General features: G+C 36.6%; 1 protein-coding gene across 1 annotated transcript; it reads left to right on the forward strand.

Annotated features, from left to right (window-relative positions):
- Positions 1–10,457: 10,457 nt before the first annotated feature.
- Positions 10,458–11,168, forward strand: LOC116169135. The gene is made up of 4 exons (XM_031485161.1): positions 10,458–10,494; positions 10,622–10,734; positions 10,786–10,974; positions 11,028–11,168. Exons 1-4 carry the CDS (start codon positions 10,458–10,460, stop codon positions 11,166–11,168), a joined length of 480 nt encoding a protein of 159 aa, XP_031341021.1.
- The last annotated feature ends 13,185 nt before the right edge of the window (positions 11,169–24,353 follow it).

The following is a 24,353-nucleotide window of genomic DNA, read 5'->3' on the forward strand; positions in this document are numbered from 1 at the left end:
CATACTTTCGTTGTTTTTCGAGAAACGATTTTTCTCCGGAGTGTGCGAACTGAACCATCTTCATAAATTTCCTCTCGTGTAAATGTTGAACTTTCTCATAACGGGATCCGGAAGGTTCGCCCCCAACGTTTCGCCCCTCACATTTCGCCCCTCGCATTTCGCCCCTCACATTTCGCCCCCAGGTGCATTTCGCCGCCGGTACTTTCGCCCCTGCAACTTTCGCCCCTCGGAAGTTTCTCCTCCACACATTTCACCCCCGGATGTTTCGCCCCCCAAATCTCAATATCTAAGTTCATATTAGGTTGGTTATGGGTATGAAGGTAAGAAAGCATAATCCATGATCATTCCCCGAGATATGTAAAACCAATAGAAATGATACGTTATAAACTTAAAGTTAAGCGTTTTATCCGTTTAAAATTTCGTGGAAGAGTATGGTAAACATACTTTTATTTATCACTTTATATATTATATTTATTATTTTATACTTTTAAGGAGTTATCCGCATGTTGGAATTGCATCCTGAAATAATATTTCCAAACCTTGACTAATTATCTATGTGAGGTAAACGGCCAGTTGGAACAAGTAGGGGCGAAACATTCGGGGGCTAAATGCGTGGGGGCGAAATTTCCCGGGGGCCAACTGTGCGAGGGCAAAACTGATGGGGGCGAATCATACCCGGGGGCGAAATACTGGGGGCGAAATGTGAGGGGCAAAATGTTGGGGGCGAATTGTTGGGAGCGAAACTTCCGTAAACCTCTCATAACACAATATGGGTGCAACTTTCTATAAAAGATCGTATAGGAGAATTGTAGATTTTTATCGTAAAGATTTCTCTGGCGACTCTAAATCGAATGTAATTGACGCTAAAATCAAGCAAGATTAAAATTTAATAATAATGGCACTGTGTTGAAAAAGGAGGAACATGGATAGTCCGTACGAAATACTTAATGCATAATGCGTTATTGAAAAAGTTGGTGTATTGCTGACTGGGATACGTATACATTCAACTAACGCTTTTGTAAGCTACGTAATTATTTTGTTGCTTACCATTCAGTGGTAATTTATTATGGGATTATGGGTAATATTTCCCGGAAACACATCACACGGATCACATGCGCTTTCGTTTCTTATCGGCGATTACTAAAGTCTTTGATGGTGCCTCGATGTATATCGAGGTTTCTAGAATATTCGCTATAGTATAAAGTTATTTGCTTTAAAAGTTGCAACAGCATGATCGGGATATGCATAAACCAATTGCTGTATCTCGCACGTCACTTCGTTTTTAAAATAAAGCATGATTTATGATACCACGCCTTTACAGTTAATATGCTGCTATTAAAACGAATAAGTAATAAACAAACAAGGAGAAGAAAAAATGAATCGGTACATTAAACGCACATTGCTCGAATGTACATGAACCGTCCGTAATTTTACTCTCAAGAGCATTATATAACAAAAAGTGAAGGAAAATCAAATATAGTGGGACATTAGCGATACGAAGTAAGCTGTTAGCTATCGCGTATAGCCGTAATGCGATGTTTTTAGTACCCTCACGTACTTTTTCAGGTCCACATTTGACATGTTGAAGATGACAAGTCCCCATATCTCTATGCGATCGCAAAATCTATTAACTTGAAGAGTAGTTCCGTCAAAAATACATTAGCAGTAAACAACGCGAATGTTCTCCCCAAATCCTCTACCACATTAAAATTTAGAAAGTTCAGTACAAATCCTCTTTCGTAAAATACCCGTGCTTGACATATAAACCGACTTTAATGCCATTTAAATTTAAAATTTGTATTCGGTTGCGATGCCGACTAGACGGATTGTTCATAACAGCTTTCAATCCTCGCCATTTTTGTACTAGTTAAAGTTCGTCGTTACTCTGCGTTTTCGATCAGTGAGCAGAAAAGTGATTTAGGATAAAGCGACGAGGGTGAGTGAAAAGTTTGGATGATTTATAAAGAAAAATGTGTTTTTCTGAAGTAACGCTCATTACTATTTATGTTCACTGTAGAAAACACCAATGGATCAATTACTGAGATCTCTTAAAATAGAAAGTCGGAAGTGAGTACCCACAAAGGAAAATCGTAGGTCTTGTCAAGACCCATTCAACGGTACTGCTCTCGTTCCAATTCGACCATATGTCACAGTGATCTCGAAACTCGAAAACGGAACGCCGGAAGTGGGTATTCACAAAGAGACAATATAAATTTCGACGAGACGTTTCCACCGGACGAGTCAAAACGTTAAACGCGAATGTCTTCCTAACGGAGCTTAATTTACAGGTCAGGCATATGTAGTTTCACAATGGGTTCTCATATCGATCATGTATAATTTTGAGTACCCGTCATGAAACTTTTTGAATTTTTCTTAAAATGTAACCATTATATTAATAGCAATAATATGCTTTTATTGGCAATTCACAAAACTAACAAAATTAATACATCCAATACATACAATGTCCAAAACTGTATTGCCTAAGTATCTAATCATCGGAGTTTTTTCTACAACCTCTTACAGTAGTAAAAACACAAACAAAAATATAATGGAAATCAATGAGTACATGAAGAGAAAAGATACACCCAACCAACACACGAGCGCACTACTTAAATTCCTAGCTGTGAACTTGCAATAGAGTATTTTCTCCATTACGAAGCAGCCAATATTGACTTGTGGAAAGATCCTCGTAACTTTTGAATAGATGGCTCTCTCTATTGTTGGAATTTAACAACGCAATTTTGCCACGCCGTGATTTTTGGCTGTTAACCTTCATTTTCTTCTTTCTTTTGTGAGCCGTAACAAAGTGCACTTCGTTTGAATAAACAGCTGGGACTTAATTAGAACGCATGGAATTTTAATTGACATCATTCATATCTTATTAATCTCTGGCACTTGGATTCATTGATTTGGGGATTCCGGAAATATTCTTAACACGGATACACCTAAAAACTCTAACAAGGAGGATGTAATTGCGTTTTTTCTGGCTTATCGTAAGTACCATTTGCATTTTCCGTAATTTAAGTGTACCTGTACCCGTATCTGTTACACAACAATTTTCCATCGACAATTTTTGATCCATCTCTAATTAGCCTTCTTATTTAAGGGGTAAGTACATTTTAGGGTATCAAAGGGAGGGGATTTATTTCAGGATTTCAATTTCTAGTGTTAATGTTAGTTCAAATTCAACTGTAACTGTGACTATCTTAAGTTTCGGGTACGCTTTACCTACAATTCTGTTGACGTACGAGTGTGTAACCATGGCTGAAATTCACCGTTGCCTGCGAGTGCCAACACCTTTGACATATCTTCCGTCTGCTGTTAACGAGCGGAATTTCTGGAATTGGGTCACCGGGTCTTGAGCGAGGTTTGATATCGAGATTCGATTCTCAACAAAGAGACAACTTCGTAACTCTTTAGCGTATTAGTGAATAACTATGATGCGCCTTCTCATTCAGGTAATTTGTTGACATTAGTACCTATTTAGTATCTTTGCCGTCTAGCTTAAGTTATGATCGAGTTTGAAGCGCGAATGATATTGCAGTCCACCACTTCCTTCTGGAGAGGTTGGCCAATTAAGTACCGTACTGGTTATAGAAGCAGATTACGAGTATAGCAAGACCCTTCAGGCATTAGTCATTAACTATATGCCGAGGTCTACCGCTGGGGAGGTTTTCTTTTCATTATTTGCAGATCAAACATTAAATACCACGGAATGCTCTAAACGTCATGTAAAAATTCATTGAATTCTTATATAGTGAGGTCGCTTAATGTAACATTTTGGCTTTATATTTACAACTCGGACCCGGATTTCAAAATGTTACCACTTCAAGGGGTTAGTGGAAATCATTTTTATAAGGGTTCGAACCCCTGAAAATTGTCATCTTGCCATTGTTCTCAGAAACTTACATTTTTACAATTTTTTCCTCAGTACAGTTTTATGGGCCGCTAAAAGACCTTTATAATGATACCAAACAGCCACACGTTTCACTTCCGGTTGTACACCGAAAGTTATGCAAGGGTAAAAATGAAGTGTACCTTTTTGCTGCATAATAATTACGATTGATATTCTTAAAATTGACATATATATTTAATGTACACTGTTTGAGATCTTGGATTGATCTCCGACTTCGAAAGAAGGAGCAGGTTGTTTCGTAAGCAACGAATATACTTTTATTAAATGTCAATAATAACATAATTATTAAATAGAGTCTATAAACTTGAATTTAATTTGAATATCTTGAGTTTACTAGGTTACATTCATTTTCTAAACGACTGATTCTCTCTTCCATTTATTACATGACACAATGTAAACATACTTAGTGATGACGTCATAATACAAAATTGACGTGCGCGTAGACTAAGGGAAAACTATTATCCTCGCCATTAGAGATTGCCGGTACGTCATAAGTAAATGACTCTAGCTATCCAAAACGTTTATAGTAAAGTCACATGAAAAACAGCACATCAAATAAAGACAGTGAATATTCGAAGTGCATTTGAAGGAAACGAAGTGAGTTATTGAATGAGATTGTAATGTTACTAGGGGGGTCTATCAAGCCGACACGGAAGACGTTGACTTACCCTATACTTACGGTTGGCAACTCTTGCAAAAACTACAAGCAGAGCCACCTACCTTTCAAGTCGAAACGATGGTAGTCTCGCGGCACTTTTGAATTTGGATGACAGTCGGCTCGATATGGATGGCACGAATGGACTCCTACGTTGTGTAATCGATTCTTTTATGTGTTGGGCCGTGAGACATAATCGGGAAGGGAATTAAATAAAAGACAGAACTTTTGTGCGTAAGAAATGACAAGATCAAATAAATATATTAACGCACACACAAGACCATGCCAGGGAAACCTTCTCCGGGACTAAAACCCTGGCACAGGCCACACAAATACATGAAATAAATAATCTACAGCAATAAAATGCAAGAGAAAATACACATAAATAAAACATCTCAAATGGTATCATAAAAATCAGATAATCAAATCAAATGCAATTAAAAGTTCATAAAAACAAAATACACAAGACATCATAAATGCAGTGGAAAACATGATAAATCAATTCAGTGCAAAAAAACATCAAAATACCTGTACGATCAATAGAAATAACACAACTCGTCAAATACACAAATTGCATGTACATAGGAAACATGTAAATGGTGTGGCTCTACTCCATCCTTCAGTTAACATAATTTAATTTAACACGAAAAGTACATCTGAGAATGCCATTGGCCAAATAGCAAGTATTCATGTGAAAATCGATTATCGCTCAAACAGAACATATTTTAAATAGAGGAAATGTAAATGAGAGGGCCCCCACTCGTATTGCTAAGATGTTAAGAACTACAATCCGCACGAGACGAGTAGGCAACAGATACAGCGAAAGATCTAACTGCATTAGGTACCTACTCCACGGAGACAGAATGACCCACTCGCACACACAAACATCGAAACATCAAATAAAAGAGCCCCCCTTCGTATAGCTAACGCACAAGACCTGTAGCGAGCCACGAAACAGAAAGTAACAGATACAGCGAACAATCAAACTGTATTAGGTGCTTCCCTCACGGAATTGTTACGGGTCAATCGAACAGAGCAACATCACACCGATAATCAACTCCTCATGAATAACAGAAGTAAATACTTAATTAAACAAAATAATGGCATAATCATCTGTACAGTATTACAAACAGGATTCATCTAACGGTACACGAAACAAAGGCATGGAGTACGCCATGATTCAGATATCGTAGTTTATGCAAAATCAGCAAAATGTAAATATCACATTGTGGCAAGAAATTCAATGATTAAATATGTAGTACAAGAAAGAATAAAATGGTTACTACCTGTAAATACATCTTCAAAACACCATCACCAAAAATAATCAAGAATAATAAAAAAACCGGGAAAGCGTGTGTCTTCCGTCGACCTCGTCCCCATCTTCTCTCTATTCTCTCCTAGCTTCCTTACGAAAATCCCCTAGTATTCGGCATCTGCGCAAAACGGTCGTTGGTTATATACAGAGCATATTATATTTTTGTTTCGGATGTAAATGTGTGTTGCCTAACCATCAGGGTGGGTTATCACAAGATAATGTGGTAGAAAGAGAAAAAACAAAAACGAATAACCAATGCGTTTTGTAAACCGTATGAATTTGAACTCTCATTTGACTAAAATAGTTCTTCCGTACAGGTATTTGTTTGACAGTTGTGATTTTTAATTGTTTTTCTACAATCGATATCCAAAGTAGGCATTTGCGCTCGTATTTGACAGCGCAAACGTCATCTTTTTCGAGGAATGTCACTTTGTCGCTTATAAGCGACAAAATAGAAAAAACGCTCGCTCTCCCAATTATTAACTATAAATCAAATATGCATTGCTCAGAGTATCCAATGACAACGAGTAAATGACATCTTTCATTTGGGCATAAGATTAAAATGATTTGAGTGAAAAATTTAAATTTTTGGAAATATGTGAACTGCTCGATTGTAGAAAAAACCTTGTGTGAAATTCGAGCGCAAATTGATTGTCGATTTCAAGAGATTGCCGCGTTCCTTCGTCGCGCGTCAACTGTCTCTTTCAATCGACAATATATCATTTTGCGCTCTTACTACACAAATAGCTATTACCTGTCACGCACTTTTAAATCATCGGTTAAGCACTTTTCAATCGGTTCTTTTGAGAACTAATCCGTCACTTACGTGTATTAATCACTTTAATTTCTCTCTACGAATTCCCATGTCTGCAAAGGGTAAAACTTTGCATATAGAAGCACAACAGCTTGTGCTTAGTGCAACATTTTGAGAAGGAGAAAGAAAACGGTGGTCCATTGATACCCGTATCTGCTGTTCAAGAAGTAAGTGTGATTATATATACTTATATTTTCATTTAGTACAAACACACAATTATAGCGAGTGGCCAACGCTTTGGGTATATCTGAGAGGACGGTGCGAAGCATCAAGACAAGAGCGGCATCTAACCCTGTTTTGGAAAGCCCGGGTAAGAAACGGCCCCGCAAGAGAGCCAAATCTGACCTGTTTCGTTAAAACATTTCTACACACGTTCTATACTGCGTAGGGTAGAAGGAGGATCAACATCAGGATCCAGTTGAGAGGCTGCTTATTTCTCATTTCTGATTCCTAGTAATCTAACATTGTGCTAAAAATGTAAAAAAAGTATAAATATGAAATAGAAGTAGAGTGATAGTGACAGTCGTATATTATAATATATTTTGAACATAATTAATATCCATTTAGTGTATCATTTTGAATTTATCCTTATTGTAAGCCATCATAAGTAACAGTGAGTAACTTTGAAAAGTGGTAGTCTTGCAATGTGCAGCTGGGTGTATGAAAATCGTATAACCTATAAATTGAATACTCTAATTGTGAATTTATAATTCTTTATCGGCAAACTCACTTATGAATGCAAGACCCGACCATTGTAATAATTCTGGCGTAGCGTAATTACTAAATGTTCACATTTTTGGAAAAATTGTAATGAGGCAGCTTACAACAATGGGTTTATCTTACGATATGGCCTGTAAAAATAACGCATTAATGACCTGTTAGATTACAAGGATTTTGTTTTCTCACCGTCTTTATTACGTTGTATTTTATTAAAACCAAAATCGACTAACGATACTTTCTGCGATTTGACAGTTTTGCACCTTCAAATAAACACCCAATAAATGACAGCTGTCGCCATCTCGGAGTATATTTTCTAATCAAGTTGGCATTATTACGGAAGTAATTTGACTCATATTTTTCATATTAAACCATACGATTGTGAACTATGACGTACCGGCAATCTCTAATGGCGAGGATAATACCATTTTTATATATAATTGTAGTCAGGGATCTGTGCCCCTGTGTCATTAATTTGTGAATCAATTTCAAACAAGTTTTGTATACATTGTTCGCTATATGTTGCACTGTTTCGGTAGGTAGGTCTGAAATTGATTCGCAAACCAATTACGCACGGCCCAGATCTGTACTACAATTATACGTAACACATACATGATGCTTTTTCAATCACTTAAGTAAGTGAATGTTATTTAAGTAATGTAATTATCACTTATCAGGAGCTAATCTCATTCGCATCAGAGCAGTGAACGCAACCCTTAGACATCAGTGAGCCGAAAATTCAACGCTAAGCTGAAAAGTGTAAATTCTGATAAGGCTTCCGCAGTAAAAAGTGACGTCGCGTTATTGTAGATAAACACGATGTAAGGCAAAGAAATGTCTTAATAATACACGAGGGTGCGCCTACATCATGATGAAATGTTATTTTGACGCCAACAGCCTCGAGCGACAAGCTTACTGTGCATATATTGCTAAAATAATTGTTATGAACAGCAGTTATTCACTGTGAACGGTCTAAAATGATCAAATTTTCAATTGGACGCGGTAATTTTTTGAGATGAACATCCGAATCCGAGTAGGCTGCTCCCATAGGTATACGAGTATGAATTTCGCAAATTAATATTTTCGCTTCTTGCGTAACCCAAACAAAAATGGTGGGCGGTGTCTGGTCAATATTGTATGTAAATATTTAATTAATTGCACAGAAATGCGAGCGAAAAAGTTAAATATTGACGAATTTCCTCGGGTTCAGTCAATATAACTACCCTCTGAAGTTTTGGGACGGCATTTCGATTAAGCCCTTCAACGTTCGCAGGACGATGCGAAACACTGTTGTGAAGTATGTCCATCAGTTCCCGTGGGATTTAAAACCAAATTAATTGCGGCAGATTGGGGCTGGAAACTAGTGTAAAGGGAAGGGACTTTAAAATAGTGGCGGCACCTGAGCTTTTTGAATTAATTACAACCTTCAAGCCATTATTTTATTTGCAAAACACTTCTTTCGTGCTGAATGTGTGTCATTGTTTCACTTCGTGGTGTAGTCTGAGTCTTACCAAGCTGTTTCCAAATGATAGGTATTTATTTCTAATGGAATTTTAAATCGACCATAACGTGAGCGCTTTTATTGTCTTCCATTAAAATAAAAATATAGTCAAGTTACTTGACCGAGGTAGAAAACTTCCATTTGTATTTTTTGCTGTTCTAGGTATTTTTCTTGCTTTTTTTCCTTTGAGGTCCCCATTGGCAACAAGTTCATCAATTAAGAAGTATCTAATCCATATACATTCATTTGTATTGTATTGTACGTACTGATTGTGATATTTTCATCTCAAAATTTAACAAATAAATCATTCAATACACAGTTCTGTCACTTTTTGTCCTTTCAGGATAAAAAGTGTCACATTAGTACTTTAAATGGAAGACAAGACACGTGCATCTAGTCCACGGAGTACAAAAAAAGCAATATTCGTTGTGATTCAGCAACCATCAATGTTAAAATTTAAACCAATTCAAGCGTAGGTATTTATGATCACAATTGAGCAGCATAATCCTCTTTCCGTAATTAGGTAATTTCTATTGACTTTAAACACATCAAACTATGTTTATGAACCGAATGTCCACATATTCACAGAATTTCGCAACAATACAAAAAAAAAGTGTAAAATCCTAATACCAAAGTATAGCATTTTAGCCCTAATATGACGACCAGAACCAACGACCAATCAAAAACGAGATTCCCGATTGTCACCACTGTTCTATATTGACTCACTGTATGCTACCCTAGTTTTGTTTCTTTTTAACAGTATCGCCACACAAAGCGCAATACATACATAATAGATATGCATTTGCGAAACCTCCACGGGTTCTGGAGTTGTTTGTATTGCAGTAGGTATGATGATAGTTGATTGTGTAGTGTATGTATGGTCACCATGATCTCCACTTCCAACCATTACATTAACCGATGCCATTTCGAGATTCATCTTCCTGGAAACAAATTAATGAGTTACGCCCTTCTCACATTTATTAAAAATACGGGGCGGTGTCAAATATCAGTTTTTTAAGGGCGCGTCTAACATATGTAATCTCGACTTAATCGGAGGCTGTTATTAATAATTTTATTTATTTGTTGTTTCTATTATTTATTGCATTCTTATTTATTTGAACTCGGGCGACTTTACCTCGTTATCGATATGTTAATAGTATATTAAAGCATAAGTTGCAGAAGGCGCTATATTCTAGCACGAGTTCAAGTTTCGAACCTAAGCCGCGTAGCGGCGAAGGTTCGAATGAACGAGTGCTAGAAAGGCCTTCTGCAACATATGCTTTATACTATTTTCTCTGTTGAGCATTTTAATTGTTTTAAAAAAATTAACAATTCTGACATTCAGTCCTATTCTCGTGTATCTTGAAAACTTTTCAATATTGAAACCTTTTCAAGAAACTTTTCAAGTGACTTTTACAATATTGAAAATTATTTGTATTCTCGTGGTCACCTTGTAATCGTATGTTTACGTTTTACAAGATTGAAAAGTTAACAACCATGAAGTTGTAACACAGTGTAGCCAACCCACAAATGTGAATAATGTGCGCGTGCGTAAGTACAATTAATCAGCTGTTTGGTATAAATACAAGTTGATTTAAGACGTGGTGTTACGTGTAGTTGACAATGTTTTTAAAAAAAGCAAGGACATCGAAATCGCAATATACTATTTATGTAGAGTACTTAGAAAAAAATTGTTTGTTAAGAACTTTCTCCTAACTTGGGCCCAGAGGATCTTCATTCTTTGTGGCTGCAACTAGCAGAGGAGCTAAATGCATGTGGAGATGGACCCACTAGAGAAGTTGAAGGATGGAAGAAGGTATTTTACCTACTTTAATATACAATTGTTAATTATATTTTCTGACTACAGGTGTTCACTGCGTGGAAATCGCAAACTCGCAAGAAAGCACGGGAGAATAAAGCACTAAATGCTCTCGAAATAGGGTTATTAAGGGCAACCGGCACAGTGGTAGTGCATGGGATTTCTACAGTACCTGAAATAGGGGTAAATGAAGTGCACGAAGCGATTCATGCAGTTGAAAACGTGGAAATACAATATGTATATCATAATTCAGGTATTTTGTAAAGCACGTTGTTAACATTTACTTTCAGGTTGACGAAGTAATACAAGATGTAGATGGAGCGGTAGCCTCACTGGATGTTCCCATAGAACAGATACTCCCTATTCATAAGGACACCTATATAAACGTTGTTCATTGCTTCAAATTGAATAATTTTAATGATTCAAAATAAATTAATACAACTATTATGATTCAAAATAAATAAATTAATACAACTATTACATTTGTTCCACATGTTGCAATACATCTATTAATCAAATAAATTCAGGATCATTCATATTGGAAACGAACCCTAACCTTTAAATTAACTTGAAAAATGGCTAGCAAGGATAATCCGTACTTGCTAAGATTTCAATATTAAGTTCTCAATATTGTAAACTTTTACAATGACTAATGTGTCACAAGAATACGAAACCGAGATCAAATTGGGAAACTTTTCAATTCTTGTTTACTTTTCAATATCGTAACTATTTCAAGATGCACCAGAATAACACCGATTTTCTGTAATAAATATTTCAATAAAGAAATTAAGTTGGCAACACCAACAATTTTTCAATATAAAGAAATTAAGTTGGCTACGCTACATTTTGAAAAAATTCAATTTAACAAGCGCGTCAAATACGAATTTGTGCAGTATATTTTAGTTTTTTCAATAAAAAGTGAATAATGTGCGAAGAAATTCTTCCTTCCACTCCTCCAGAGCTTCGACAGTTAGCAGAAGAGACTGTTCATAATTTGCTACCAGGCAATAATTCCACAATTATTCTAAAAGTTTATAATAATTGTACATTTAGTGACAAAGATTAGTTTTGTAATTTTGTTAGGTTATAAAACCTCATTTGTATTAAATGTGGATTTCTCTAAGTACCTACACTGAATTTTCAATACCTAATGATTTCAATTACCCGTATCGTTAATAACTGTAACATAATGTTATAACAATAAGTGAAATTAGTCCACATTTTACTAAACCGTTGAGATAAGTATTAACGTCTAAATCATCCAGGCAGAACTTTGAATTGAACATTCGCGTATATGATCAGCCTGGATGATTTAGACGAGCATGCCAACCACTGAATACCAAATGTTCTTAAATATCTGTCAGTTGTGGAAAATAGTTTGTTCCTTGGAATGTGTTGTGAAACGGTGGGGCCTCCTATCACGTTGATATTTCCGTAAACTGCACGACCCTGCCGGTTATTGAAATCCCTATAGTGTGTAAACCGGTGCTACACCCTGTAGAATGAAATCCCCAAGTTTTTCTATCTGCCCAAGTGGAAGTTTGAAAAGTCTCCCTTGACATTTCCGAAATTTTTTGGTATAGTAGGGGAGCTAGCACGAAATCCACTGAACGAGAATGATCAAAACTTTAACCGATGGAGTTCCATTTTACCCTATCAGAGTATGCTAAAATCGATCGTCTGCCGCCTCAGGTCATATGACTTAAGGCACTGCGGGTACTTCTTGCGGTACCAAGTCTGAAAGGTTGTTTTTCGAACAAATAAGTTATACACCAAATGAAAACGTTGATAATAGCTCTTAAAAAAATATTTAAAAAAATCGCGCGCATTTGATAACTCCGTAAAAAACAATTTTTAGTCGGTTTCTCACGAACTTTCTACGGATATAACTAGGTTACGGTTGGACGAATGAAGCTGATTTTTTTACAGACTGATGATAGGTACTACTAATGACTTAACGGTGTTTCGTTTTTAAATTTTTTCTCTAATTATAAGATTATCTTATTATCTTAACATTATAAGAATAAGAAAAAATTAAAAAAAGAAACACTCTCATAGTCATTGGCTGTACCTATTATTAGTCTGTAAAAAAATCAGCTTCATTCATCCAACGGTAACCTAGTTATATCCGTCGAAAGTTCGTGAAAATCCGACCAAGAATTGTTTTTTTACGGAGTTATCAAATGTGCGCGATTTTTTTAAATATTTTTTTAAGAGCTATTATCAACGTTTTCATTTGGTGTATAACTTATTTTCTCGAAAAACAACCTTTCAGAATTGGTACCTCAAGAAGTACCCGCAGCGCCTAAGTAATATGACCTGAGGCGGCAGACGATCGATTTTAGCATTTTCTGATAGGACAAAATGGAACTCCATCGGTTAAAATTTTGATCATTCTCGTTCAGTGGATTTCGTGCTAGCTCCCCTACTAGTATGCTTGGAGTCTCGATTTGGTGGCGTAGATTTTCTTTCTTGTATGGACTTCTTAAATATTTCGCTCACTATTCTAATCTCTTCATTACAAGCTGCTATTGTTGGTGGACGTAATACCCTTTTAGAGAGATGTTTATTTTATTTGTTCATATTTAACTATATAACATCTACATTTCCCCCGCGACTTCGTTCAGTCGATATTGACGGATATAAAACGAAAACCCAGCATATACAGAATGTAAAAATAAACCGATGGGCACGGTAGCACGCAAGTGACTTGGCGCATGTATCAATCGGTACGCGAAATAGAGTGCAACATCAACGAAAAAAGAAGTTTTTAACAAGGATCCCATAATCCGATCTTAATATCACGTGTGTCATATTTTTCCAATCAGTGACCCAAATTTGAATATCTAGCTACCGTTTTGCCACAAACGCTATCAGTATATCCAATCATCTTTATTTTTAAAAGGCCGGAATTCCTGAAATACTAAATCTTTTGCTAGGCTCGTCATATTTGTCATATATATAATTAGAGACGGTTCCATAAATACAAGACCAATTAATTACACTGTCAGTGTTTCAAAGTTCTCTCTTGTTCCTTATCCAATAAAGTTTTAAATTAAATCTCTACACGTAATGATATTGATAGATTGAAGTAAACTTGTTTTATATTGGAAGACGGTATTGTCGATTAATTTCATGTTACATCTTACTTGGACGTGGACGCTTACTTCAACGCTTTACTTAGACTTTGTCTGTGAACAAACAAATAGGATTCGTTACCGTTAGAGAAAGTTTGCCTAATTTGGCCAGATGAATAATTTTCAATTAGTCCTTTCATGAAACAGTATGTGAGACCGCTTCCTAATTAGACCGCTCGACCAATTTGCGTTAGTTTGTATCAATTAACGTTCTTTTTGTTTCAGGTAGGGGCATCGTTCGATCCCAATTCAAACAGGTGCGTATTCGGCCTTAGCATTTAACAGATTATAAAGCCTGCGAAACTAATTATTATTTGAAACAGACGCACGCCATTGACCTTTGAACAATTTTCGCGTTGCCCTATTTTCCGCGGAGATGGAAATATTTTACGGCGTCGACGTGACTTGTCTCCTCGCAGGAATATTCGATTTATGAAAAGTGATGCTAAACCCGTCAACAAAAAGGAGCTCTTTTCACCTTTGGGAAAATGCCGGTTAAAATACAACACGTGGAAATCGGTCGCAGTTTAATATGTACGGGGTTGTGCGTCTTTAATAAAATTCTTGTGGGCATCCCTTTAGCATTTATGCTATGATGGGGAGTTGGTGGCAGTGAAATTTATTAAGAGAGCGTGTGACGTTCGCAGGTCGTTTTGTGTACAGTAATTTTACCTGTTATTATTCGCAAAACTGTAGTAGTGCTTAAAAAAAATCGAAGGATCCTGCCAGTGAAAGGTGTTTTAAGCTCCAAAGGAATCAGTTTAGAAGTCGGGTCTGGGCCCTTTATGCAAGTAGTCTACTTTTCTTGTTTGTAATTCTTTATATGTTTACCCCTTTCAATTTTAGTAAAGATACATAATAAACAGCACTAAGCTGTACAATTCGAATTTTACAATTCTGGTTTCAGTATTATGTTTATCGTCACCCAAAAAAGGACTGATTAAATTCTCAGTGACCCAGAAGCTCGTTTGCTATATTTGTTACAAATTTATTCGTACTTTTAATGTCGGGATATGGGAATGGATTAATCGACGATCATGACAAGAATGGCGAAACGCTACGAAGAAAAGAGAAGGGGTCAAATCTTATGATGCATTCACAAGAATCCTCAAGCGACCTGATTTGACAGACGAAGACAAAGAGCGCTAATTACAATCAAGTAATTAAACATCAGGGTGCCAAATTTTCGCTTTTCAAGACCACGTGAATCCATTCAGAGGATATAACGGACAAACGGGATATCAGAATAGAGGAGATAATAACAATTATGGCAGAAATAAATTCGGATATCCACAATTGTGGTGTATGGTACAAATGGTGTCATATAGGTATGGTATTTGAAGCGTCGTCGTCGTTACAAAAAGTAACTAGAAAACTAAACGAACGAACTCTATTGCACCTCGAATTACCTGAAAAAATGGAAACTTTATTGGGAAGAATAAGCAACAACATGGGCCTTCAAAGTTCATTTTGGCGTATTCTTCTGGATACCGCCAATAAGCGCGTAGAACCCTTGGCAGGAATTGAAAATAGGGAGAAGATAAACACTTGTTGGTCTGGGTAACTAATCCGACGTCCTTGTCGTTATCCTTAATGGGACCTTTGGTAAATAGCGCGAAACTTGGTGAGGTTGTAGGTGGGCGAATTGAGAGTGCTGACTGGGGCGAAGAGGATCTCCTTACTTGTAAATTTTAGGAAGACTGTACCACTTCGACATTTCAGAGTCGTTAGGGATGAGACGACTACCTGATAACAGCGAGGCTTCTCACTCGATTTTGGATGTAGGATTACGAGAAATGAGTAGGGTAATGTCATTTGTGCAGTTTAGGAAAATACAATAATTGGATATTATCCCCACGCGCGACGGGTGCGATTATTAGAAATTGTACTAAGAATATCTGATGATTTCATACTGCGAAGTATATGTTACGTGAGTATATCACCGTCTAATTGTTTTTTTTTCACAACTCGCTTTTAAAGCTAAATTCCCTTACGCTTTACATTATATACTCGGGTTATGGTGTTTACAGTGAGCTTAATGTAGCCGACGGTTCGCACTTTTGGCTGTTTAACACGCATAACAGAAGCCATTCGCGTTATTATGAATTACGAATAAATAGCTAAATTAATGTCTGTTTTTGTAAATTCTTGATGTAAATACTTTCGCAAAAAGTAGAATTTGACGTAAATAGTGATTAGTAAAAATTTAAAAACTATAATAAAACCAAAAGCGACCCTAAACTTACGATGCAATTATTCCTAATCTTAGCCTAGCCATCTAAATTTTTTTCTTTAGGTGCAAATCAAATCTAACGTTACACATTTCAAATCTTCTGGACCGAAATTCCGCTACTGAAGCAACAATAACAAATCAGTAAATGTAACTAACCGTTGAGATTCGAAATGTCTCAACCTTTTTTATCCTGCGGCCTACAGAACAAAGTAAATTATCGAACTTCGTTTCCTTTGAAATTCCCAGTATGTGTAATATAATTTCCTGTTTAGTTCGAAGATAAAGTTGTAGTATGTGAAGTGCTTTTAAAGTATGAAAGCCAAGAAGACAACAAAAGGGAACTGTAACGCACGTTCATCAAACTGAGATCATTATTACGCTTAAACGCCTACAACCTTTGAAATATATACAAAACCCTTGGGAAAATGAGGATGAGGGGATAATTAGGATGGGTCAAAATAGCAACCAACTAATAGGATGGGGGTTAGTAATATTCCCGCTACATTACCTCGCAACGCCAATATATAGAGGGATTTCATAATAAGTTTTCGCTGTAGGAGCGTTTCCCACAAGTTTATAAACAATATGAATGTAATTTCACCTTTACCAGTAGATTTTCATAATAATAAACTTCACAAGCTAAGAGTTCAAGGCTTGTATTTATTTTAGCAATACGTAATATTATAATAATATATAATATAATGCGTAGGTGTGGACTTTGGATAACTCGATGTTAGAGATTTATGAGGGTCTCTTATAAAATGTAAATTTAAAAAGATAATGGCTTGTTTTTGACGTTTGTAGGAACGCTTGTTGTGTTTAAAAATCCTTCTGCATTTGCATTCATGAATTGGTAAACGTAGAGCTAATCAATGATTCGGAATTCGGCAGCTGTAGGCCTTTCGGCTACCGATCCCGGAAAATGAGTTGCAGAAGAATTATTAAGTGACAAGACGAATTTGTATGGAGCGGCGATGTTCGAAACAAAGTGGTAAACTGTAAACTCAGAAAGAGCCGCAATTAATGCCAAATGAGGCCGCATATGGTGCTATAATGTTTAACGATAAAACGAGCAGCGGATCTAACAACAGTTTTAAATATGCACAAAAGTCTTGCTATTCGCAATGAAACAGAATGAATGTGTATCGTTTTCTGATACGGTTGCGATCTACGCGTTTTAGATATTTTATAAGCAAAATCCCTGAGGCGCACTTACGTTAATTTTGGTATCGATTTCGGAAGCAATGTAGGAAATAATTAATGGTAGTGTTCATTTTGTTCTTTGGCGTCTATTCGCCGGTAATTACATTTAAGGGGTACTTTAGTTTGTGTAAGAGATTATATTTGCATAATACCACTAAAGAAAGATTTTAGTCATAACTTAAAGTTATGTAAATCTTTTTTTCTTGCCAAAAACGTATCATTCGATTAGCCTGAACATTTCGTGTTTTTAAGATGTTGAGGTTTCATTGAATTGATTTATAAATCGAATGAAGCATTGCGTTGATCACGCTTTAATGGCATAATTGATTTCAAATTAAACTAACACAATGATCATGAATGTTTCAGTTGTTACATTGCAGTTCTAAGTGACTATTGTAATGTCCAAGCAAACTTGCGGAAAGCTCATCATGTTAATTGGAGAGAAATTACGTTGTCTACATTGATATGTTGAGGTAACCGAATACCAAAGGAAGTAGAACTGTCTATAACTAATTATCTAACCGCTTGGTGCAGTTACTGTCTGTCAAAGTTACTTATATGTTGTATTGCTGCTACATTGAACAACTAAGCGTACAGTTAACTGCATGCAATTACAGTGAAGTTTACGACAAATTTAACATATTCAGGAACGCTCGTATTGTTTCTATAACGAAACAATATATTCAAGCTTGAAATGAATGCTTCAAATAAATTTGTCACTGTTCACAATAACATTTGATGTTATTTATGTTAGCGCCTGTGCGTCATTGTTAAGTTTGGAATACTGACACAGCAGTAGTATTGAAAAAGTATGGCAAAGATATAGGTTCGGACTATGGCACCTGCGCTAATTGACGTATAATGTGATCTAAATATGTAAATATGTACATAAACCGTTTAGAAATAGAAGCAAGTCAAGGTGTTGCAATCGACTACGAGGAAATTATGTACATGTTGACTGCATTAGTGCAAGTATGCCGTGCCTGAAGTTACAGCTTTCAGAAAGCTTCAAAGGCACAAACGCAAGGGGCTTCACAAGTTTTTAACAGACAGTTTTCAAGAAGTTTTAAAGGCCTTTAACAGCTAATAGGCCTATGTTGGTCCTTCAGAAACATTATTGGTCTTTAAAAGTGAATACAAATCCTTTCTCTCCCTTAATCTTTAATCGCTATGGTCCTGCAGCGGCCTTAAAATCCTTAATGGGTCCTTAACAGTTTGTGAGGGGCTTTTAAGGTCTTCAAATGCATTCAATATCCGCATAATAAAGGGCCTTTAAGAAGAAGAAAGCATATTTATATTTTATATACTGAATCAAAGCTTTCGAACCCTAATATTAGTGCTAAAATCAATCATTTTTTGTACAGGGTGGTTCAAATTCGTGGCTCACCATTGGGATATACGTAACGGTGGGAGATACAGTGTAGGTTAAGTGGACGTTGGATGTTGTCCCTTTTTGTGACTAAACACGCATTTGAAATAATAACTGAGATGTCACCGAGAACTTAAACAGTCGGATATGGACGGCTCGCGTTAGCACCTCCTTTTCAACTTTCCGAGAATCTGAGCCTGTTGTCGGGATTTCCATAAGACGCTAGTTGTAAAAGCTACAGGCTACTACTTTCTTATTTCTTATGGACGTCATTATAACAGTTTGGTTTTGGCGCAAACCAGGACCGGTATTGCTCCGGTCTAGCTCTACTCTGGAGGCGATGGTCACTCAGCTCAGGGATTCGCGGGGGTAGATTGACAAGAAGCGCCACTGTGTTTTAAAGGAAAAGGAAGGAAAGGAACTAAACACAGAAAATCCTGAAAGAGAATACAGAAGGATAGGCAACAAGTAAATACGACCATATGTACCACAGTTACGTTTGGTAAATTTTAATAATTCAAAAATAAATCATAACTTCCACAGATGGAATAATCCGGCAATAAATATTGAAAATTAAATGCAAAGAGGAAGGAAGAAGGTTAGGGGAATTTCGTTTGGGTCGCAACCAAGTGATCTTAAATATATATGTAAACCAATTTCGTAAATAAACCAAAAGGGTAAATGACGCACAGGGACCTGACGGTAAATAAAAAAAGGCCTTTTTTTACACGGGTACCCTAAAACACACCTGACGGCGGGTATTCTACAACAAGGAAATTTTGGGGGTGCTCCTTGGTGTACTCCTTACACTTTTACTTGTTGGGTGTCAAGGTATGACAGATGTATTGTTTAATATAGCGACAAACAGTGACAGTGCTAGTAGTGGCTATGTTAACCGGCAAGATTTACAATAATAACATAAATTAAAGAATCGTTGGGTACACAAACTTATAGGTCAAATGTAAGTACTGTTTTATAAATAAATCGAGGAACGTAACCTCATCATAATTAATATTTTAGGACAACACTAGGACGCACACACAGAGACGGTCTGACCTTGCCCGTGATGACGATCAAGCTGGAGGTAAGGACTGGCTACCTGACATCTACTTCCTTTGCTGGTTGTAGTGGTTACTCCGCTATACTAAACGGACAGGTGCAGGATAGCACGTCGAATCGGAAGGTAACCGGTGATTCAGGTATCGTTGGTCTTGCGGCAAGATATCAGTCTTAGAGAGAGAAAACGGAAGAGGGTACGTTCACGACTAACGTGACGTAAATCAACCTAACTTTTAGGTACGGGATGTCGTTATTTGACGTACCATCAATCCAACACAAAAAGCTGTAAGGAACATATATAAGGGAAGGTAAAGAGCAATAGAACATACCTCTTAAGGTGGTAATCGAGCTAAAAGTAGACGCCAACCCCCATGTGGTTACAGAACCGCAAAGCGCGAAAATCCAAAAATACTACCACAGAGCTACCACGACGTTTCCAATGGATAGTATACTTGAAATACCTCACCAATAAACTTTGAGATCCTTATATAATTAAGGGATGCAGATTTTCAAGCGTATTGATAAAACCCATGCAGGATAGACGATTGTTAAATCAAAAGTGACCGGAAAAGAAGATAAAAGGTAAAGGAATGTTATCACAAGGACAAGGACAATACTGGTTTTTAAAATTTAAATACTGAATCTGTACTCTATTCTAACAGGCAACCAACCATACATACGGAAGAAACATAGGGAACGAAACAAACTGTTATACCATATTGGGTTTTACGGAATAAGATTCCGTTAATCAGAGCAAGGATCTCTTAGTCTGCTTTGTTTCTCCCTTTTTGGTCTTTTGAAAGTGACTAAAGACTAAGTGGCGCCTATCCGGTTTACTATCACTACATTTCCCCTTTTCTTTATTTTTTGCTAGTGAACCAGGACCCCGATATTACCCCCGACCAACCTCTACTTTCCCTGAGCTTACTGTGTGCTTATCTCAAGGTAATTTTGGTACTTTTCCCCAAAGTGAACATAAGAAATTCCATATTGTAGTTTCATCTATCATGTTTGAAGTATCGTTAGTTAGCAACTTTTAAGGCTCGGCGTGTTTTAATCAGTAAAGGTAAATCCAACCTGATATTACGACCAAGCGATTATGCACCTCTACTACGATGTAGATCGTATAAGAGAAATGTTGAAAGAATATTGACACGAATGATTAACGTGTTTATTGATAAAAAAATTGAAATAAAGTAAATTGATTCTAAATCTTTATTTCATGATCGATTTATTTATTAATTAAAATAAAAACGAAACTCACAAAACGTTTGAAACGTCATGGTGGATGCAAGTGAACTGCAAAACGTAACAAATATGTTCACTAGCAATAGCTCTGGAAATGCACAAAAAAGAGGCGCAGATGCTCTACTCTCAAAGCCTTCTACTTCTAAAATTTCGCATTTTGCTAAATACATAGGCAGCTTTGTATATCTGAGGGTAGTTAAACATGCGTATGTCTTACAATAAAAACTGACAGTGACTAACTACATATATGTCACGCAAGCTCTTCTATTTAATTAATAGTTTGCCAACAATGGTACTGAATCTTTCAGGAGATTAAACCTCATTAAGCTTTGAAATCAGTTACCCACGTAAAGTTGACATTTCCAAGCAAGTTTATTCTACTGGCGAAGAGAAATTTATATTCCTTAGTTATTGTAATGGACCTCGAAGTTACGAGAGCAAAGTATTTTAACGATGTTTTACATCACTAAATGGCGAAATTGAAACAGAATTGGAAATTACTAATGAGGGTACTGGTCGCAAAAACGTAAAATTGTACTCGCAAGTAGAAACACCGTAATTTCGAGGCAAGTTTGTCTCGAATAATTGTCCTTTATTTCGAATAAATACGGAATAATTTGCTTAGGTCTTCCGTGTTAATGTTTGTGTTGAATTCAGTATACTCTCTGAATTGAATTCTTTCTAACAAGCATTCATTTTTTTTAATTTCATATATTCTCTGGGACATATCTTTGTTTCAGAGATAAAAAACTATCTAAACGTTTCATTTTAACGAGGGTCTTCACTGTGAGATCAATAACATGATAAGATTAATTTAAAAGGCATTATGTTACTTCTTTGAGACTACACATTTTTATTCAATTATTTTTTTGAGAAAACTAAATCGAAAGCTTGTATACTTGTACCATCCACGCACACTTTTCTTTTTCTCTACGCACGCGAGCAGTGAACATCAAATGTTCCCTTACCCTTGTTGATGCATCAACATCTGATGAAACAAAGAGATATTAACAAAATATGTGATATAAAAATTCTTAAATATATTTTCGATGAATGATTAATTTTATTATAAATTAACATTAAAACTTTGAGGAAATCTGAATTAATTGCTGGACAACCGAGACAATCTAATAAGGATTAAATATGTGTATTGCGCTAACTGTGGAGAAGCGCACCGGGTGAATTAGACAGGATCTTTAATCGCTAAGTACATACAAAACTGTAAACAAAAAAATCAGAAACCAACACGTATTTAACTTTCCCTGTAATGGATGGAAACTCCTATGCCAACAACCCCCAGAACACAAATGGAGTTATCTCTAAAACGGTAACACCAATAAATACGTATGTTAGTCATGACTTATGGTGCGCATCGTATCGTATGACTCAAAATAACAGGTGCAACCACCTTTAAAAGAGTAAATTTAGACGTATTTCAGCTTAAACATCTAAAATAATAACGTATATGAGAAGTTTTTCAGTGTAGTAGAGTATATCTGGGGTGGTTATATACGAGTAAGCACAGAATTGGTGTATTTCATTTGAGTTTGTATTTCTGTAGTTTTATTTTTCCTTTTTTAGTGCCGGCTCGTGTGACGCAGTTCAGTTAAAGAGTGGTGCTAAGGGTCCCTGGTTCGAATCCGGGTTCGGGCATGGAGTTTTGTAAATGTATAGTGGGTTAAGTTGTTAGAGCAGCCTTGGCTGACACTCCGCTCACTCAAAAATAAAGGCAAACTAAAATAAAAAATAAAAAAAAATTTTTTGTAATTGCGTATTGTTTATTTAGGTTTGTTTATATAATGGTAAAACGTGAAATTGCGTGTTTGACTGTAGACACATCTGGTTGTTTGCGGTAAGACGAGATTTAATTCGCATAGGTGTCTTTTTAATCGCTATTAGAAGGTTATGCAGGCGTTTAATGATGTGCGCATTAGTTCGGAGTATATGGGGACCCTATTCAACCATGGGACGTGTTAACATCCGGCCGCCATTTTGGGAAGACTTGTGTGAGTGTCTCCCACTTGTAGGTGGCGATTGAATTGTGCAGGCCACCGTGCTGGCCGTGCTTTGTTGTTACGTAAAACCCCTAGGGAGGGCGTGGGCAACCCACGTCCCGCGGGCCAGATCCGGCCCGCCGATCAGTTTTGTCCGGCCCGCTAATATAATTCATAGTTAATACTTCATAGGGCCCACAAGTTTCAAATTCTAATTTATTAATTAATTAATATGATTATGTTACACGTGCAGCATCTAGTGGACGCGATCCGAAGCTTCCAAGACGTTTGAAAGCCTAGTTAAAGATGCATTTATTGTATCAGAGATATCGCCAGGTATTTTCCAGAATTTTCCTCGCGATAATACCGGGTGGGGCAATACAACGACACGTGTTTTAGGGATTAAAAATCTTAAGAGCATAAATGAAAATTTGGATACAAACTTAATATGGGGATTTATTATCCACATCTGGTAAATTTTGTTTGCAAAATCGTGTCAATTTTCAGGAGTACTTATTGATTTTTTTTTAAATGATTTTTACGAAAGCAAAAAATAGATCAAGACCAAAAAGAAATAGATACTTAAATATTGATTTCTTTAAACATACTAATTTTTTTGGATTTTCAAGTGTGGCCCGTGGCGCATATAAAAAAATGTTATTTTGGCCCCTTGGAAAAAAAGGTTGCCCACGCCTGCCCTAGGGTATATCCGGATAAATTCCTAGACTCCGAGAGTGGTTAATGAGCATTAGCTCGAGCAGCGCCCGATTATGATTATACCGCTGAGTGTACTATTCGGTCGAGTAGTTCATGGTGTCGACTCAAAACGAAAAATCTAAGACCTTATTGCTTACACAAACAGTTAGGGTGTGATCTAGACCTGCAGGCGCAGAGGACCAGGCGATCTCAGCGCCAGCTCGGAATGGGAGGTCCCCGGTGACTTACCTAATTAATTGACGTTCGCGGATAAGCAGTCGCGATGTTTATTTACATGACCATGACATGACGGTATCGGTATGCATAGATTACAGAGGGAAAGATGATTTGCGAGGAGGGTTAGGACAAGAACTAGGGGAAAAACAATGAGCTTGATTTTCGGAATCGCACCTATTTTGTGTTGAAAGTAAACAAGGCAGTGGAAGCACTAAAACAGCTGTGGCCATTGTAACAAAAAGTAAAACAGAATCACGAATAAACCACAATAATGTATTTAAAGATCGAACGCGTTTCAACAGCAAACCTGTTATTCATTTCAACTATTTCAGTTTTGTTGTTAAACGCGTATGATCTTTTAATACCTTATTGTGGTGTATTAATGTTTTTCGTTTAATTTTTGAAAGGCAATAATAATTCAACGATATACCACGACCATC

This window comes from Photinus pyralis, unplaced genomic scaffold, assembly GCF_008802855.1.
Source record: "Photinus pyralis isolate 1611_PpyrPB1 unplaced genomic scaffold, Ppyr1.3 Ppyr1.4_LG4, whole genome shotgun sequence".
Lineage (NCBI taxonomy): Eukaryota > Metazoa > Arthropoda > Insecta > Coleoptera > Lampyridae > Photinus > Photinus pyralis.

Bases quoted from the DNA above. Each gene is read 5' to 3' on its own strand.
- LOC116169135 (XM_031485161.1), top strand. From the start codon at position 10,458: ATGTGCGCGTGCGTAAGTACAATTAATCAGCTGTTTG. The intron at 10,735-10,785 runs GTATTTTACCTA...TTCTGACTACAG, and splicing joins AAGTTGAAGGATGGAAGAAG to GTGTTCACTGCGTGGAAATC. The intron at 10,975-11,027 runs GTATATCATAAT...ATTTACTTTCAG, and splicing joins AAAACGTGGAAATACAATAT to GTTGACGAAGTAATACAAGA.